General features: G+C 41.6%; 1 protein-coding gene across 3 annotated transcripts in view; it reads left to right on the top strand.

Annotated features, from left to right (window-relative positions):
• The window catches only part of cdk14 (cyclin dependent kinase 14), a 194,931-nt gene that overhangs the window by 127,508 nt on the left and 47,108 nt on the right, over positions 1–20,315 (top strand). For all 3 annotated transcript variants that reach the window (XM_019279270.2, XM_019279271.2, XM_010739115.3), the window contains 3 exons: positions 7,310–7,358; positions 13,180–13,319; positions 17,184–17,332. In XM_019279270.2, the coding sequence (XP_019134815.1) occupies positions 7,310–7,358; positions 13,180–13,319; positions 17,184–17,299 (305 nt within the window). In that variant the 3' untranslated portion in view covers positions 17,300–17,332. The remainder of the gene's footprint in view (positions 1–7,309; positions 7,359–13,179; positions 13,320–17,183; positions 17,333–20,315) is intronic.

Raw genomic sequence — 20,315 nt, 5'->3', positions numbered from 1 at the left:
TTGTTTGCCTCTCACACACTGTGTTGAACAGCTGTGCAGCTGTCCGAGCCGCACACACACACACTACATACACACACATATATATGGGAAGCTGGATCTAGCCTCCAAGCATTGCATCTGTTCATGCGATGTCTGCAGCTCTGATGCTGTCATGGATGCACTTTGAACAGACACAGGAAGAGTGAGATGTTAGCAGAGATGAGCTAGTGAATGCTAACCACATGGTGGTGCTCTTAAAGCACGTTAAAGCCTCAGAATAACGGCAAAGAGAGGATCGGAGCGCACCATAATTATTAGTCAGGGAATGATACAGTCAGCACAGGGTCAACTCCGAATGACCAATTTCAAACCTGATTGGAAAGAAAAGCTGTTGTGAAGGCCACATAGTGTGTTCATTAAGTTCATTTAGAGCTACAGTAGTCAGAGCTCCTTTATTTGTAAGTTGAAAGCTGAAGGCAGAGTGGAAAAAGGCACCACTGCAAGGACTTTTAGCCTTGGTACAGAGGGTGCACGCTCTACTAGGTGAGCTATTGCTGCACCACAGTATTCCGAGCTCTTTTACAATGAGTCTGAAAATCTAAAAATATTCAAACACTGGTGATTTCCTTGATTTTATATGTATGTGTGTGAAAAGCAAAGATATATGATTATATCTCTGTTTTTCATTTACTTCTAAATCAAATCAAATCAATTTTATTTGTATAGCCCAAAGTCACAAAGTACATTTGCCTCAGAGGGCTTTACAATCTGTACAGGGAGTGACACCCTCTGTCCTTAGACCCTCGGTTCGAGTGAGGAAAAACTTGCCCACAAAAACCCTTTTAACAGGGAAAAAATGTGGAAGAAACCTCAGGAAGAGCCACAGAGGAGGGATCCCTCTCCCAGGACGGACAGACGTGCAATGGATGTCACGTGTACAGGACAAATCAACACAAACATATTGTACAATGACTGATAAAATGACAATGAATTATAATGAATGATAAAAATGATTACAGTAATAGATATGGTAGTAATAATGACAGTAATAATATATGTAGTGGGCGTCATGCAGGATCACAGCAGCAGCCACGATCCACGAGAACCTGCTGGACGACAGAGCACAGAAACTCCGGGGAAGTTTGGTTAGTAACATGCATTAATGAGACATGTCCACAGATGGAGAGATATGGAGAGATATGGAGAGATATAGAGATATAGATATATATATATAGAGAGAGTGAGATATAGAGAAATATAGAGATATATATATAGAGAGAGATGGATATATATATATATATATATAGAGAGAGAGAGAGAGAGAGAGAGAGAGAGAGAGAGAGAGAGAGAGAGAGAAAGAGAGAGAGAGAGAGAGAGAGAGAGAGAGAGAGAGAGAGAGAGAGAGTTTTCGGTAAGGGAGATGTGTGCATCTTCAACCAATACCGTGCCTGGCTAGGCATAACCCTCGGTGGGGTCCCCCGGCAGTGTAATCCTATGGCAGCATAACTAAGGGATGACCTGAGCCAGCCCTAACTATAGGCTTTATCAAAAAGGAAAGTCTTAAGTCTATTCTTAAAGGTGTTGACCGTGTCTGCCTCCCGAACCCAGAAAGGTAGTTTGTTCCACAGAAGAGGAGCCTGATAGCTGAAAGCTCTGGCTCCCAATCTACTTTTGGAAACTATAGGAACCACAAGGAACCCAGCGTCCTGAGAGCGCAGTGTTCTAGAGGGGTAATAAGGTATTATGAGCTCTTTTAGATAAGATGGTGCCTGACCATGAAGAGCTTTGTAAGTAAGGAGAAGAATTTTAAATTCTATTCTAGATTTAATAGGTAGCCAATGCAAGGAAGCCAAAATGGGAGAGATGTGATCTCTGATCTTGGTTCCTGTCAGAACACGTGCAGCAGCATTCTGAATTAACTGCAAAGTCCTAAGAGACTTATTAGAGCAGCCTGATAACAAAGAGTTACAATAGTCCAGCCTTGAAGTAACAAATGCGTGGACTAGTTTTTCTGCATCCGCCTGAGAGACAATGCGTCTGATTTTAGCGATGTTACGTAAGTGGAAGAATGCAGTCCTCGAAATTTGTTTTATGTGGACGTTAAAGGACAAATCCTGATCAAAAACAACTCCAAGATTCTTTACAGTGGAGCTGGAGGCCAGGGTGATCCCATCTAAAGTAACTAAGTCTCTAGAAAGAGAGTTTCTGAGGTGTTTGGGTCCAATTACAAGAACTTCAGTTTTGTCTGAATTTAACATCAAAAAATTGTAGGTCATCCAACTTTTTATATCCTTAAGGCATGCTTGGAGTTTAGTTAACTGATTGGTTGCATCAGGCTTGATCGATAAATATAATTGGGTGTCGTCAGCATAACAATGAAAATTGATAGAGTGATTCCTAATAATGTTCCCTAAAGGAAGCATATATAAACTGAATAGAAGTGGTCCAAGTACAGAACCTTGTGGGACTCCATGACAAACTTTGGTCTGCATGGAGGATTCATCATTGACGTGAACAAACTGAGATCGATCTAAAAAATACGATTTAAACCAGCTTAGGGCGGTTCCTTTGATGCCAATTTGATGTTCCAGTCTCTGTAAAAGAATTTGATGGTCAATGGTGTCAAATGCAGCACTAAGATCTAACAGGACAAGTACAGAGATGAGTCCTTTGTCTGATGCCATTAGGAGGTCATTTGTAACTTTGACTAATGCGGTCTCTGTGCTATGATGCACTCTAAATCCTGACTGAAAATCCTCAAATAGACTATTGTTATGGAGAAAGTCACACAGCTGATTAGCTACAGCTTTCTCAAGTATCTTAGACAGAAAGGGAAGGTTTGATATCGGTCTGTAGTTGGCTAAGACCTCTGGGTCTAGAGTGGGCTTTTTAAGAAGAGGTTTAATTACAGCTACCTTAAAGGACTGTGGTACATATCCTGATAATAAAGACAGATTAATCATATCCAATAACGAATTACTAACTACAGGTAAAACATCCTTGAGCAACCTGGTTGGGATGGAGTCTAAGAGACAGGATGACGGCTTAGCTGCAGAAATGATTAAAGTTATTTGATGAAGGTCGATGGGGGAAAAACAGTCTAAATACATATCAGGTTTTACAGCTGTTTCAAAACTTGCTGTATCAGAATGCAGATCAATGCCTGTTGAGGGCAAGAGGTGATGGATTTTGTCTCTAATAGTTATAATCTTATCATTAAAGAAGCTCATGAAGTCATTGCTACTTAGACCTAAAGGAATAGATGGTTCAGTAGAGCTGTGATTCTCTGTTAGCCTGGCTACAGTGCTGAAGAGAAACCTGGGGTTGTTCTTATTCTCCTCAATTAAAGAAGAGTAATAGGCTGCTCTGGCATTACGGAGAGCCTTCCTGTATGTTTTGAGATTATCTTGCCAGACTAGATGAGATTCTTCCAGTTTAGTGGCACGCCATTTGCGTTCAGATTTACGTGCCTCTTGCTTTAATTTACGAGTCTGCTGGCTATACCATGGTGCTAGCCTTCTTTGTTTAATTATCTTCTTTTTCAGAGGTGCAATAGAGTCTAGAGTTGTCCGTAATGAGCCTGTAATACTATCAACAAGATGGTCTATTTGTGGGTGGCTAAAGGAAGTAGACAAGTCCTCTGTTACAGTTAGACATGGCATTTGATTCAATGCTGAAGGAATCACTTCCTTAAATTTGGCTACAGCACTATCAGATAAACATCTGCTGTAGAAGCTTCTACACAAAGGCTTATAGTCCGGTAGTATGAACTCAAAGGTTATTAAAAAATGGTCAGACAGAAGAGGATTCTGTGGGAAGACTATTATATTATCAATTTCAATGCCATATGAAAGAACAAGATCAAGAGTGTGGTTCAGACAATGAGTCGGTTTATTTACACTTTGACAAAAGCCAATTGAGTCTAATAGAGAGATAAACGCAGTACTAAGACTATCATTGTGGTTGTCCACATGAATGTTAAAATCACCTACAATAATTACTTTATCTGTTTTAAGGATCAAGCCTGATGCAAATTCTGCAAATTCAGATAAAAATTCAGAATAAGGACCTGGAGCTCGATATACTGTAACAAATAAAATTGGCTGTAAAGTTTTCCAGGTTGGGTGAGTGAGGCTAAGGACAAGACTTTCAAATGAATTATAATTTAGTTTAGGTTTGGGATTTATTAATAGACTTGAGTCAAATATGGCTCCAACTCCACCACCTCGACCAGTACTTCGAGGAACATGAGTATTATAATGACTCGGAGGAGTGGATTCATTTAAGCTAACATATTCATCCTCCTGCAGCCAGGTTTCAGTGAGGCAAAACAAATCAATATCATAGTCAGATATTAATTCATTGACTAAGACAGCTTTAGATGACAAAGACCTGATATTCAATAGTCCACATTTAATTCTCTTATTTTGGACTGTTGGAGATGTTGATTTAATTTTTATTAAGTTTTTATGATGAACTCCTCTTCTGTTTGTTTTATCTTTAAATAATGTAGGTGGACGGGGGACAGACACAGTCTCTATACTAAAGGACTGGGTGGGCAACTGCTCTAATGGAGGCGCAGAGAAGCGTGTAAGACTGCAGCTCTGCTTCCTGGTCTCAACTCTGGGTTGTCGACATGATTTTGGTCAGCTAATAAACTTGGCCATATTTCTAGATATGAGAGCTGCTCCATCCAAAGTGGGATGGATGCCGTCTCTCCTAATCAGACCAGGTTTTCCCCAGAAAGGTGTCCAATTGTCTATGAAGCCCACATCGTTTGCTGGACACCACCTCGACAGCCAGCGGTGAAATGACGACATGCGGCTAAACATGTCATCACTGGTCACTGGTTCTATGGAGCTTGTTAGTGAGCGATGATACAAAACAGATAAATGTTGCCATCAACACTGGATATTAACCTGAGGGATTCACTTGGCTTATATGAATGCAAGTCTTTGATAAGTTCTTAGTAATATTCCTCCAGATATTTCTTGTCACATTAACAGAGCATGGTTGTGTCCGTGCCTGCAGTGAGCAGCAGATGTCAGTGTTGTATCAGTGTGGAGGAGTTTCCACAGCTCCTCCGAGCTGACTGTTATCTGCACACTTTTCCAAAACACATGACTGTATCGCTCTCCCGCTTGTGATTCATCACATTTTCACTATTACAGTACGTCCACATGCATAAAACTTTCCGTCAATTTATCATCACTCCAAGTTTGGATCTCAGACATGATAGTGTGGCTTGACCTCAGAGCAGAGGCGCCACTTACTTTTCACATTTTTGTGGTTATGAAAAGGTTCCACAGATATTTCCTCATTTCCAGCCATATCTCTCTTCAGCTCTCTCTCTCTCTCTCTCTCCACTGTCGTACTCGTTGATATATTAGGTCGGGCTTTTACGCATTCTGAACTGATTTATCTATAAACCTCATCTCTATGATCAGAGTGTGTGGAAGTTTCATGATTGTGATAGATTATGTCATGTTTTGATTTCAGCGTTTGTCTCTTAAATCCAGTTTTGATCCGGGTATTGGAACCCAGGTGGTAGGCAGGATCCTCTCCTCTTGTTGTTAGCATTTAAAATGAGTTCATCAGGTTTATTCAAGTTTTACTCACCTCCTTGCCTCCACTCTGCTCATTTCTGGGTGCTCTGCCCGACAGCCTTCACCTCTGGTAGCCAGGAAGCTGCAGCCAGTTCAGGCCAACCCTGGCACTGAACCGGGTGACTGGACCCACTGAAGACTAGCTGGCAGGCTGAAGGCCCGCAAACTGAAAGACAGTTGGGTGGCTGGCTAGTAGGATTAGGCTGGCAGCATTGGGAGGTGGACTAGCTCGCTGGGTGGTTGAATAACTTGTGTGTGGTAGGCGCTCAGTTGGCAGCTCGGCCGGACTGTGTGTCCACATGGTGTATTTGGCTGAGATCGCGAGAGCACTTGCAGCGTCATAAACATATCTGTGGAAATATGGAGAGACTGTCTCAACAAACTCCTCTCAAAATTCTGATAATTTCATGCGGTCTGGCTTTGGAGCAGAAGCACATAGCTCACACAACGTTACTCAACAGGATTTCTTAAATGATTCAAGCCACTCCTTCATTTGGCAAACTAATATACAAATAACATGCAGCGCAATGAAATGGCAGCAATCAGGCTGGTTTGCCTGATGTCCAATAGTCATCTTTAAAAAAGAGTGTGGTTGACGCAGCGAACAGGAATTTTAATATGGTTCAGCACAGGTGTCATTAATTACATTAATTATGCTTAAATACCTTGAAGATGACACACACACACACATTGTTTTTAGACACCTTTCCTCTGTAACCTTTAACCCTAATCATGAGGAAACTGCACATTTTTATTTTACTTAATTGATTTAGTTAAAATGTAATTATTCATTTAATATTAATGTTTTTCATAGAAAACATGTTTCTATTTTTTATGGCAAAAACAACAAGCATCTCTTTAGTTCGTCTCATTGTCACTCTGTGGGACTAAGACGATTTTCTGTGGATCAAGGTCAGGTTGAAATGTTTTATTTATTGTAATACTGGGGTTGTCACCATTTTTAAATTTAAAATTTGAATATTTCTGAAAATACACTTTAACATGAATCCAGCATATTAGCTACATCAGCAAATCAGCTGATTTCCAGGCTCACTGGCCTGAACATGTTGAATGTTATAGTGTATAACACCGCTCTGGCTGACACTCTGATCTTTTGCACTGAGTTGTGTGTGTTGAGTTTTATTGTGAATTCTTAAATGAAGAAACGTGAAACTGGCCAGCACAAGCAAATCACAGCAGAGATGTGTTAAACGTTTGACGAGTGGTGGGATTCATTGCTTACAGTGTAAATTCCAGTCATCATTAGTCCAGTCATGTCATGTCATAGTGAATAGTTTCATCCTTAACAAGCTCATATTGATTTTCTGCTGCCATTTTCCAAGTGCGACAAGTCACTGTCTCTTCCTGCAGAGACTTCCCGTTAGATTTCAAATGAAAAGACTTGGAGGAACGAAAGGGATATGACGTTTGAGACACTGTAAACTTTTAATACGAGGAAGTGTATGAATTTTGAGTTTTAAAAAGGAGAAATGACCAAAGGGAAGCATCAGAATATACTCAGTGAAGGAAAATAGTATTTCCTTTAAATAAAGAAACTCAGAGTTGTGAGTAAGACGTACAGATGTGAACTTACAGTATGTGATTGTTTGAAATTAAAAAGAGTGCAGCATGTGTGTAACTTCACTGTAATGATATGTACATTACATTAAGAGTCAGTGTCAGCTCAGTGACTGAATTGTTGCTTTGTTGTCTTCCCATCACAGATCGCTTCACAGTGTACAGTGCGAAGAAGCTCAGACAAGCGTGGAATAAGTAAGTCAACTGTTCTGTGTGTGTTTTATCCTTGTTTCTGTCTTTAAAGGCAAATATATGCCATATAGTGAACACACTATCAGTGCAGCCCACACACTCTTTACACACTTTTTATAGCTCACATGCTTTGCCTCAAGCATACACCCTTCCTGCAGCATACACACACGATTCTGCTCTGGGACATGTGATGCATATGGCGGGGAAAGGGCATGGTGGCACAGCCGGGTCTCCCCCCAGATGTATGCCACTGTTCTGCCCCAGGCACACATCTGGAGGGGAGAGCACAGAGGGCAAAGGGGAGTTTGTCTCTGTTCCAGAGGGAATTTTAAAGCAGCAGCAGCAGCAGCAGCAGGCAAGTGATTTATGTAAAACACCAGCTGTCTAATCAGCTGGAATCACAAAGTATAGCTGAAGATCCGTCCACGCTAACTGAAGCTCTCATCACACAGGACTGCTAATACCTGGCTTCCTCCTGTGATTTATAATAATTACACAGGTCAACTATGTCCTTAATCCCAGGAGAACCTGGGAAGACTCTGCTGTGTCTGTAATCTATGAAATTACTGGATTAATGTGCCAAAAACCCATCTTTGTACCAATCAACATTTCAGTGATCCACAGTGCACGTTGCTGTCCAGGTCCAGAATAATGAAGTGCATGTAACACATGAACGAATGAAAGATTTATAGCTTTATTTATCCTGAACACACTGACAGCACAGAAACTTCCAGTAATCCTCAGCCAACAAGTTACAGCAGTGATCCCTCCAGGAGGTGCCTCAGGTCAAATAAAGCTCATTTCCTTTCACACTAAACTGCATGAACTGTATGTTTATATCACTCCAACATCGAGCTTAAAGCAAACTGACGGGGTAAGTTTAAAATGCTGTTTACTCCATTGTCACCATTCATTTTAGATTTAAAGTTATGTTCCAGCTTATGATGCTGCAGCCATGTTTGTGTTCTATGAACTAAAACTAAATCTGAAACAAGCTAGAGTTTTTTATAGCAGCATGATAATAGACTCACAGTTTATTTAGACTAATGCTGGTTTGTTACAATCTGTTTGATTTCTCCTGTTCTGGGCATATATTTAGCAATTACTTTACAATATAATGTTATAATAACTGATGGCCGGAGCTATGAAAAGAGTTGTAACTGTTGTTTCTGTAGTTTCCTTTAACCACCTTCTCCCACTTCCCACATCCTTGGAGAGTTGAATATATTCTTTGGTGGTTTGTTGTGTAAAAGATTTGAGAAACACTGATTTAGATCCAGTTTATTAGTTTTAAATGCCAAGACAGCTGTTATTTACATTTATTTACTTCTTCTAAGCTCCATATCAAGTGCAATATGACCATATCTTTTCGAAATGTCCCACATTAGGGATTATAATTATAATTCATATTACTTAGAATGAAACAGATGGCAGAATACTTTACAACAACATCTCAACATCTCTCTTTGATATAAAATCAACATTGTGATACCACTGCTCGAAGCCTTCCTCAGTTATTCCATTAATAATATTACTCATCTTGTATATTTACAACAACAGGTAGCGACAATCATTATGAAGGTCCAATTTCAAACAATGGAAACAACATAATTTATTATTGTGAATACATTTCCAACACTTAAAGAAGTCTGTCTGCCAGTCTGTCTGTCTCTCTGTCAGTCCCCTCCCCGTCTCGTAGCCTCGCTCCAGTCCAGAAGGGAAATAAAAATGTGAAGAAAGAAAGTGAGGTGGAATGTTAACGACCATCACTTCCTCTCCGCTGCCTTTTATTCTGGGCCAGAGAGCGATGAATTTGATATGAACTTATTCGCTCACTTTGTCTCTGCCCTGAGAGTTGGCTCACCCTCTCCTGCTCTCTTGTTTCAGCTCTCAGTCGGCCATTTTTCCCTCTGTTGTTTTTTTTCGTCCAGCTGTAAAAATGGGAATGATGGATTGGTGGTTTGTAGTTTTTTGATGTATACAATTGATGTTAAGTCAATGCCAAATACAGAAACATATCTGCTGATCAGGCCAGGAGGCTATGTTTTCAGTGCTGCTTTTTGATTGTTAGCAGAATATGTTTCAAACACATGTTGACTGATCCCATTGAATTTAGTGGAAAGTGAACCGTGGATCAAAGAACAAGGGACTTTTTTTCGTGAACGTTGCTACATATGGCAATTTTCATCTTTTCTATGAACTTTTGCCACAGAAATAAAATAATCTCAACATTTCCAAGAATAACTCCTGAAATGAAAATGGAGGCGGCTTTGGTTGGCCATTTGTTCTCTGATATGATGGAAATGGAGCATTTTGAGTGGTTAAACTGTATCCCTGTGAAGCCTTTAACCAAAGTGAATTATCATGTTGATAATATTCACGTAATATGTGAACACACTGTTATCGCATTATCATCACCTGGAGCCAACCTGATACAAGAAAGACACATCTCTATAAAGAGATATCTGCGTATGAATGCAGATACATTTCAATGAAAAGCTAATCTGTCATCAGATGATAGCTGACGTGTTCTGATATGTTATTTTGGCCAACGTGTTCTACCTCCTCCCCTTCTGTAGCAAGTAACATCTCTCATAGTAATTATGATGAGGACAAAGGAGGAAGTCAGGTGATGTTGTTATAGAGTGACAAAGTGTGTGTATGTATGAGGTCAGGGTGTCTGGATGGGACAAGAAAACATCAGAATTTAACAAGTGAGGCTGATTAAAAAATCACTTTACAACAGTGAGTGTTGATTTTAGAGTGTGGCCTTAAGTAAATCACATGTAGTGTACAAAGTAATCATTTGAACCCAAACCATGATCTTTGCCTTAACCTAACCTAAACCTAACCAGAGCAGTGTCACATCGTAAAACACATTTATCATTGAGTAGTGAGAAACAGTTTTGTAAGGCACACACAGTGATGTGATGATAGGGGCATCAAATCAGAAAACGCTTCGATGTGTTGGCATGGAGAAAAGAATACAGATATAATAATAAAAGATAATAAATACAAATAAGTAATTTGAAGGACTTTTGTTTTGCATGGACAGTTTTGTATTTAAGGAAGCTTCACTGTGAACCGGGCTATGTGTGTGAAGGAACACCTCCATCACACACACATTCACACCTGGAAGCGGTCCAGACGCAATCACAGTACCCTTGCATACTGGGGATTGAACCAACGACCTCCCAGTTACAAGCCTTCTACTCCCATGTACCATTTGTAGAAGCTGTTAAAGCTGAATGAGAATATATATTGTGAACACACTGAACATTCATTTATTCTTCATATATCCATTTAAAACACTAAATATTGGCTGCTCCCATCCATGAATCATAGATGCCGCTCTGTCGACCACTACTGTACACACAACTTGACAGCTATGATCGCTGCATGCTAAGGCCTGTACAGTCCCAAGTTGCCTCACAAACACCCTCATCGTCAAGAGGCAGACACGATGAAAGCTCTTCACAGGAAGTCTTCAGAAAAAAACAGCTCCTGGTTTCTGCTGTGCTCAAACAAAGACACTCCTCTGCCACTTTCTGCTGTAGTGGGATGGGCAGGAGGTCGGCACAGGCAGGTGGTATCCTCACCTTTACCTGGTCCTTGCTGTAGTTTCCTGATAGAAAAGCATTAAAAAAGCACGCAGCACGCACCACTGAAGAAGGAATGCTTGTCTCTGCTGTGAATGTGTCAACACCTGGAGCTGTTTGATAGTTTGAGGAGATACTATCGATCTTGCAGCAGATGTGCGATTATTCACTCAGCCCAGCTGACAGCAGTAGCGGTAAGGAATGTGCACCTACTGCACATCAACACTTTTCAAAGTTCGACACGCTCATATCTAGGTGATTCACACCTACACAGAGCTACCTGTTTGTCTGTGCGCCTGCAGAGAAACTACAGTGCAAAGCCTGAGCCAAGCTGAATTCAGTAGACACACCTACTGTTACTGAGAACATATGGACTCTGGGAATTGATTGGATTTATTGGAGGATCCGATCATTGGGTCCTCCAGTGATTTAGTGTCAGTTGAAGGATTCACAAGATTTCCAAAAGAAAGGTCAGAATGAAAGCTGCAGATGATATCCTGACTTATAGACCCTCCATACAAGGTGAACGCCCAAATGATGCAAGCTTTTTGATACAATCTGTGGTCTTCACGCCCGGGATCAGATGACCCTGATGACATCATCACACCTGACAAAGCTCCTCCAGAGCCACAGAAGATTTCCCTTGACATGTAAATGACCCCTTTAAGAATGATGATAGTGGTTAGTCCATCGGTTTGTCTCGACTGCTGTTATTAAACCAAAACATATCGTGCAGAATAAAAATGCACTGTTAATCCTGCATACCTTTAAGCCTTAATATCATTTGAACAGGTGAGTTGTATATAAATTCACCCTCAGTACAGTTGTCATGAACGGGGAAATTAGCTACAGAGACCAAAACTGTTTTTTGTACCAGGCTGTAAACATGTTTATTTCTGCTGTGAAGTTGGACATTTGAACATGGGGATTTATGGAGACTGAGTGACTATGTAGGCAAGTGGACATTTAAGGAAGTGCAGTGTTACAGCAGCTAGTGAAATAGAGGCTCGTCCGGACACGACATCATGTCTGCGGCTCTCTGTAACAGGAAATCTTTCTCTTGCATGCTCCATTTAAAGTTAGGTGAAACACAAACTTTTATCTTCTCTTTGGACTCAGTTCGCTTACTTCTCATTGCAGGATGTCTAGATATTGAAGCTCTCAATATTCAAATAAAAACCTCCCGCTTTTATTTTGTGTCCTCAGTGGAAAGTCACCCTGGTATATCTTTGAAAATGTTGAATAGCTGCACGGGTTACAACCAGCTGCTTCAAACCGAAGATCAATATTGGCCTGATATCATTAAACCAGTAATCTAGGAGGCTTTTTCCCATCAGTATGATTCACACAAAGATGAGTCTGTGTTTAAACTTTGTGGTGGAGTTACACAGAGTATGAGAAAGAGGCAAGAAGAGGCCCTGATGGACTTCATTAACTTTATCTCTGCCCGTTTGCCGAGTGGCGTTGATGAGTTGAACAGAGTTCTATCCTCCCTCTGTCTCTCTGCTGATAAGTCGAGTTGAGATCCCCATTGAGAGCCATGGGAGAGGTTGTCAGACTGCTTGACTGGGGAGCCAACTATGAGAAGCCTGCAGAACATGAGAGGCACTCTGAGCACAGCGAGCGGCGCGGGCCAGCGAGCTGCACTGAATAACATCATGTTTATTTAATGCAGCGGATGCCTAATTACTCCCTGAATTTGTTGCTCCTCGTTTATTTTCAATCTCTTCTCCCCCCTCGGAACCAGCCCTACCTAGGGCTGGTTCAGGAGTTCAGTGACTCCCTGTACGAACACACACACACACACACACACACACACACACACACACACACGCACACACATAGGGGGTGCTTCCGTCTTAGCTTCTGCTTTAATGAACACTCTTTGTTTCTCACGGTGACCCGGTTGCCATGTGCGAGGCAAGCTCAAAACAGAAAAGTGTGTGCGCTCTTTGCATATGTGTGTGAAGTGTTTTCCCTCTCGAGTCAGCAAACCTTCAGCATAATTAAAAGGCTTGTTTTTTTGTTGTCAGCAGCTCTGTGAATGGGAGGAAAGGTGAGCTGCATTCTCAGAGGGATGAATGAATGGTGTGATAGCTAACTACATTAGGAGGATGAAACAGAAGTGTTCCATCATTTTTTAGGTCTCAATTGGTCGACCACTGTCTTGTTTACGTGTGTGTGATCACACGCTGATAATGTGTGTGTGTGTGTCTGTGTTTCAGGTTGGGCTATGTGGACCATGCTGAGGAGTTGGCCTCCAGGTTCCTCCAGTGCTTCCCAAAGAACCGCCTGTCAGCCCAGGCAGCGCTGAACCACGAATACTTCAGCAACCTTCCTCCACGGCTCTGGGAGCTGCAGGACAGTACGTAACACCACACACAAGAAATCACACAAGAGAGGCGCTGCTGAGTCTGATGCTCATAGGTCAGCACAAACACATTGGAGGTATTTTGTGTTTATCGTATAGCAGAGAGCTTCAATCTGCAAAGTACATCTCCCTATTAAAGGACGGGAGAGACGTGAGGTAAAGATGCTGTGTGAGGTGAAAAGGACAGGTGCATGCTGGTTATCGTAGTCTGGCTCCACTGATTTGGCCCACTATTCAACATGGTCAGTAGTATCTGCAGCAACATTTCATAGAGGCAATTATAGAACTTCAAAACTCTCCAAAACCATTCAAACTTTTTGATTAGCACCAAAAGTCACATTCCTTCTTTGAAGGACACTCTTCATAGAAGAAAACTTAAACGCTCTGGAGTTATAATGTCTGCTTTTTTTCAACAGCACACTTTTAATGGTGCTAAAATCTACAGAAAGGTAGTTCAAAGAGGACTTGTTGTAGTCACAGAATATGTACACATCTATTAGTACAGATTGGTCTTGGTCTCAAGACCAGAAAATTGAAGGAGGGCTGTCTGGGACAATTTGTCCAACAAATCTTTGATAATAAAATTAGTCTTTCTAAGCTGCAGAGTTAATCTGGAAAGCAGCGTCGTAAAGAAAACACAGCAGTCTGTCAGTACAGCGCACAGAAAACATGAGCTACATATTAGAGACCTAAGTGGGCTACACACAGTCTGGTCTTGCTCTTGGTCTTGACTTGACTTCAACCCCTCAAAGTCTTGGTCTTGTCTGGGTCTTAGTACACTCTGGTCATGGTCATGCCTTGGTCTCGCTTTAGGTGGTCTGGACTACAACACTGCTCGCACAGTATAATGTAGTGTATGTCAGTAGAACAGTGTAGTGTATTGTGGTTTGTGTAAATATTATTATAAGGAGTACAGTCTAGACCTGCTCTGTATGGAACGTGTCATGATTTGGCGCTATATAAATAAAGCTGAATGTAATTTGTGTATATTGGTGTACAGTAGTGTAATATAGTGTATGATAGTACAGTACAGTGTATGGTCACAACAAAATGTCTGGAAACATGCCGATGATTTATTTTTGCTTTGTTAAAATCAGTTACCTCTGCAGTCAGAAACTTGGCCTCTCTGTTTCTCTCTCCCTCTCTTTGACTCCCTCTCTCTCTTCTTTGTGTTTTTCTTTATCTCTTTTTTTTCTCGTGCTCCCTCGGCTCCACTGGATCATACACAATCCTCCTCCTCCTCCGTCTCTCTGTAAAGAAGGCGGTGAGCAGCGACCTGGGGTTGTTTTTTTGTTCATGCAGAGAGAGCCTGTCTTATTATGTGGATGCCGTTGGGACAGTAAACCCAGCCGGACCTCTGCTGGCCGCGGCACCATGTTCGGTTTGATTTTCTATCTTCCTGACTCGCTGTTTGCCCAGAGCAACAGCACACTGGGGCACTCTTTAAACAGGAGGCCCAGCTTTGAAAAAAACAGCACATCAGAAACACACACAGCACCGCGGAACACACTGTCCATTTACAATCAGATCAGTGTTAATACTGATGATTTTCCATAGGTGCAAAGAGTCTGAGCTTCATAGTTATATTTCAATTAATCCTACAGAATTGGGTTATTGCACAAAAATGACTGCATATCCATATTATAAGACAAGCTACATATACATACATCACCAATCCCTTAAGCTGTTATTCATTAGTGATGTGAAAAGCCCGCTCAGCAGACCGGAGTGTGCTGCCACCGACATGGTGGTAATATTAATGGGAGAATTCCATTTTTAATTCCCCCTGATTAGGATTTTCCATCATTATTAATCCTGTTATCAGCACCCAGCAGGTTGTCATGTCTGAAAAGAATCAGAAAGTGGCGGTCACTAAGAGAGGGAGAGAAGAGAGATGGCTCATTTTGATTTTTGCACTCTCTCTCTCTCTCTCTCTCTCTCTCTCTCTCTCTCTCTCTCTCTCTCTCTTCTCTCTTCTCTCTTTATCTCTCTCTCTGATTCTTTTCTGCATGTTCATGTGACACAACAGCAGCAGCCAAGCCACCGAGAGAAGAATGGGAATGAATTAAAAGAGTTAAGATAAAATGAGGACAGGAGTGGATAAACACAAAGTGTCTCACGTGTGTGTGCGAGCCAAGTGTGGATTTGCCGCTTGCACTTTTGTGGGGGAAGGATGTGTCAAAATTATGCAAATGAGACGTGAGATGTGAGATAAAGAACTGGCTAATTACTCTAGTTGTGAGTATTTGGCTACAACCGCAGCATGATAATTATTCTCTTCCACCAGGAAAGAGCCGAGCCAATGGGAGCATCCCCGTGCTGTGCTGCTCTGCACTGCAGCTGAAGCACGCAGTATCTCCATCACCCCGAAACAACCCGAATCAAAGATAAACTGACCAAGAAAAAAATGTCATTGATGGCTCAGAAACTGATGAAGCTTTCAAGTAAATGGTCCATGTCGTCCCTGTAGGGATGAACATTATGTTTCCTATGGCCAGCTGTGTACTCTATTGTCATGTGTATTATGGATTTATCCAGACAATACCCAGACAGATTACTGAGGACAATGACAGAATTATTGAGACAATGGAGCTCCTGAGGTTTCTGTTAGCGTGTGGATTGGATTGTGACATTTTTTAATTTGATTTCAATAAGAACGTGTGTCCGTGTGTGTGTGTGTGTGTGTGTGTGTGTGTGCGTGTGTGTGTGTGTGTGTGTGTGTGTGTGTGTGTGTGTGGATGTGGGTGTCTGGCAGTGTAAGAAGTCAGAGCAGAGGCCTTTGGGAAAAAGCAAACCTGGCTCTGTGGACTAGATTAACATGGATCTGAACGTTTTCCTCCCGTCCCTCTGCTTACTCAGACTGACTTGTTTCTTGTTTAATGTTTCTTTCAAAGGTATGATGGTAAGATTATTTTCCTTTAATGTCCATCAACATGAAACTTCTCTTGGATAATGTAACACTGTCGGTTTACGTCAAAGCAGTTGTTTCCGCTTTGTTTATGAGACACCATGTTACCTGCTGAGCTGTCTGACATACCAGCATTTTCTAAATATTACAATGCCCATGAGTCCACGGTACTGAGGCCATAGAGGTTTTCAAGCCGTGACACGGGAATCCCATGGGGCACGTGGACAGTTGAAAAGGGGCCGTGAAGCAAGAGACATGAGGCAAAGATACTGTGCAAGGTGAAAGAGGCAGCTGCTTGCTGGTTTTCTATAAAAGAACTGTAGTTCACAGCTCACGGACACAGTCCAGTTCCTTTGAAACCTCTAATTCATCTATATTTACTTCTCTACAATATATTACTTTCTCCAGTCAGGAAGAAGCTTTGTTTTTTCAGGCTTCTAAACTAACAAGATCCTGGAGCTAAATTAGGATGATGATGGTGATGATGGTGATGATGATACTTAATGCAAGTGTTCAGTGAGGTTTAGGTTCTTTAAGGTGTAGCTGCTGTCATCTGTGATTGTTCAAGCTGATACACAACTTCAACAAAAACAACTGTGGAAAACATTTGTTGGACAAACAAGCATGTCCATGCTCTGATTAATATTAATATGTGATGAAAAGCTGCACATGGTTTTGGGTTAGTGCAGGTTTTAAATTTCTGCTGTCTTCTTGTTAGCATACAACATTAATCTAAATGTTGCAGCAATGTAAAAATATCACATGTAACATTAAACAGATCTGTCTTCTCATGGCAGAAATATGTAAACCCTAAAACGTCTCTTATTGGAAATAAATATCCAAATATTCACTTTTTAATAACCGTCTCTATCTTGAACGAGTCACTTGGAAATGTTCTCCTCCTGTCAGCTTACACAGCTCTAATCCGCCTGCGTCTTCTCCCCCTGCAGTGTCTTCTATCTTCACTGTACCAAATGTCAAGCTGCAGTCAGAGAGCGGGGACAGCATACAGGTGTGTGCACGAAGGAACAGTCATGGAAAGGCATCCTCTGGCAGCAAACACTGACCTGAGGCAGCATCCTGCACGACTGCCTGACAGGTACGTGCTCATTACCATGCAAGAAGCAGACATGAGCAGTATGCAGCAGATCCACATGCTCACACACGAGCTAAATATGAAAGCACAGTGAAGGAACGTGAGGTGAAACTTTAATGATCTTAACTGGATCAATGGAACGTGGTTACTGCAGGGCCCCAAAAGGATTTCTTAGTTTCAGTAGGAGTGCCGCTCAGTCTGAAGTATGGCAGTGAATGTGACGATATATCTCATTTCACTTTAGTGCGCTTTGTGTCAGAGTGCTCCACATTTTGACCTTGGAAGCATGCTAGCATGCTAAGATTGGGGGATTGGTTAACTACCTGAATTTTACAGCTATAACCGAAAAATAATGTGTGTGAACAAAAACATAAAGCAGTTCAACTTAGAAATACAAAAATGCAGACAACTAAAATTACTACTAAACAGACTGCTATGAACACTCAGGTCTGACTCTCGAGAACCGCAGTGAGCACCATAACGGCCAAATTCCACCGGGCCAAAGACCCCGTACAGACTCCTGTTGGTAAAAACAATTTAACTATGTAGCATATTTACATATTCAGAATCACATGATCCAGAAAGTTAACAAAGTGACAGGTAATACACTCAGCTTCTGGTCAAAACAGTGTCGCGAATGCGACATGATGGAGATGTGCCTGGTGGGGTTTCACCATAAAACTTCTTATTTATTGATGTTGCTCTCTTATTATTATGATCACTTCAGTAAGTAGCCTAATAAAATTGATGATGTATAGCCATTAAATTATAGTCTTATAGTCTATAGCCTTTGAGGTGATTTAAGACCTGTCAGGGTTTACAGATGTAGCAACTTAAAAGTTCCCGTGTTTCCGTGACGGAACTGTGACGGGACCGTGGCTGGTCCGTCACAGGTCCTGTCAAGGTCCTTGGCTGGTGCGTGACCGAAATGTAATCCCCCGCGATGACGTAGTCAGTGAGGCCCCGACTGGAAACGCCCCTAAGCAGTCTGTGTGAAAACCAGCTGCAATGCCTCATTTGTCCACGGGGAGGAGCAGTGATGTTCCGCTCTCACCGTCGACTGTCTAAAGACACATCTGAACAGATACGCCGGGGTGAGCTGATCAGCTGATCAGCGGATCAGTTGATAGAAAAAAAAAAGTTGTGATAAGAAAACAGTGAGGCAGCAACAAGAACATGCCAACATAAACGCGTTATTAAAGAAAACTCCGCTCGTAACGTCCGTAACATAGCCTAGATGTTGTTGATTTAAACAGTGACCATAGGCTAAATGGCGTAAAGCGCAAATCGAAAGAATTACGGGTGAATCAAGTATGAAATAAGTCAAGTATTTTTGGTTTTAATAAAGTTTGCAGTATAAGCTTACGAAACCATCAAACATATATTTAGGCATTCCATGAAAGACTTTATTCGCAAGGAGGCTAAGCCAGGCACAAAACAGGAGCTCGTCGAGGACATACAGACGTTTTGGCAAAGGAGAGTCACCGTGGACTTTTGCAACAGACTTCTCTCTGGACTTTAAAAAGCTGTGCCGTGTATTATTATAATGGAGGGAGGCATAGTGGAAAATAAACAGTGGTGTCCATGTAGAATAAAAACATAACATATATACTGCAAACTTTATTAAGACCAAACATACTTCACTTATTTCATACATATTGTAACGGGCTGTGTATACACTGTGGCTGTTGAGTTGTGTTCAGTAAGTTAGGCTGCAGTGTATGGGGTGACGCCTGGGGGGGTGGCGTTGTTAGAGGCTGTGAAGCCTGTCAGTCATGGCAGTTGCCATGGCGATGAGGGGCACGAAGTAGCTAATGTGTTAATGTTATATGCTGCTGTGCTTGCCTGGTTTTATTGTTTTTTTGCCGTTGGCTACGGCCACAGGAGCCTGTGTTCCAGATTAGGAATAAAGTCCAGCAAAACCAGTTGCTTCGTAGTTTCATTGTTCCGGGTCACTACAATATTCTTTCCATTTACGCCATTTAGCCTATGGAATGGACGAAAATGAAAAGGAGTCATTCATGTTCATGAACACACTCAAATCACAAGGCTACTGTATAGTATGCAGTACTCAAACCAGCTGCATTCTCCGCTCTGTGATCTGTGACACTGGGAGACCAAAAAGCCCATCAAGTGCAAACAATGAGATGCTAATGAGGTTTGTATGGTTTACCTGGCCTAAAGCGTGCACTACAGTAAATACCTGCATAACAAAGGGCTTCCAAAACGCTCGTCTCTGCAGCTCTATGTCGCACAACAACAACGAGCCCTCCCCTCCAAATAAACTGTTAATTAAAAATAAACCATCGCTTGTATCTGCAGGTCTGACACACAGGCCTGGCAGCCCTGAGACGTCCGAACCGTTTTTTGTAACTTTTTTAAGGGTTAGTTTGTTGTTTACATGCAGATAAACGAGAGAGAGGCGCGAACACAAGAGAAGAGACGCTCCTGTAATTATGCAAAGACTAGTGGTGGCCATAGATTAGTCGCGCCAATCAAACAGCTGATTGCGCCAATGCCGGCCGGCATTAGCGCGATCAGCTGTTTCTCTGAGTAAACAAAGGCAGCTGTCCAGGTGGAAGCGGCATTTAAAAAACATCACCAAGAAAAACCACGAGAAAAACATGACAAAAGCACAAAACTCTCTAAACTGCTATAGAGATCAGGACTCCACGGAGTTACAGTGAAGAAAACAAAAACGAACAAAAGAGAAAAAAGTAAAAAAGTAAAAAAGCGACCTGAGAGGCTGGAACAGCTTTGCAAATAGATTAATGGTGATATTTTTTTATCGCCCGATAAGAGTCTCACGTTAACGCAGCACGTTAACGCCGATAACGGCCCACCGCTAGTAAAGACAGAACAGCCTAGATGTTGTTGATTTGGTGAATGCTGACATGTTAGATATAAACACCTTAAATTTAATTTCAATTCATGAACACGCTCAAATCATACGGCTACTGTACAGTATGCAGTAGTCAAACCAGCT

The sequence above is a fragment of the Larimichthys crocea genome, chromosome XIII (genome assembly GCF_000972845.2).
Source record: "Larimichthys crocea isolate SSNF chromosome XIII, L_crocea_2.0, whole genome shotgun sequence".
In the NCBI taxonomy this organism is placed as follows: domain Eukaryota; kingdom Metazoa; phylum Chordata; class Actinopteri; family Sciaenidae; genus Larimichthys; species Larimichthys crocea.
Note: the sequence above shows the minus strand (reverse complement) of the source record. Positions and strands in the feature narration are given on the sequence as shown.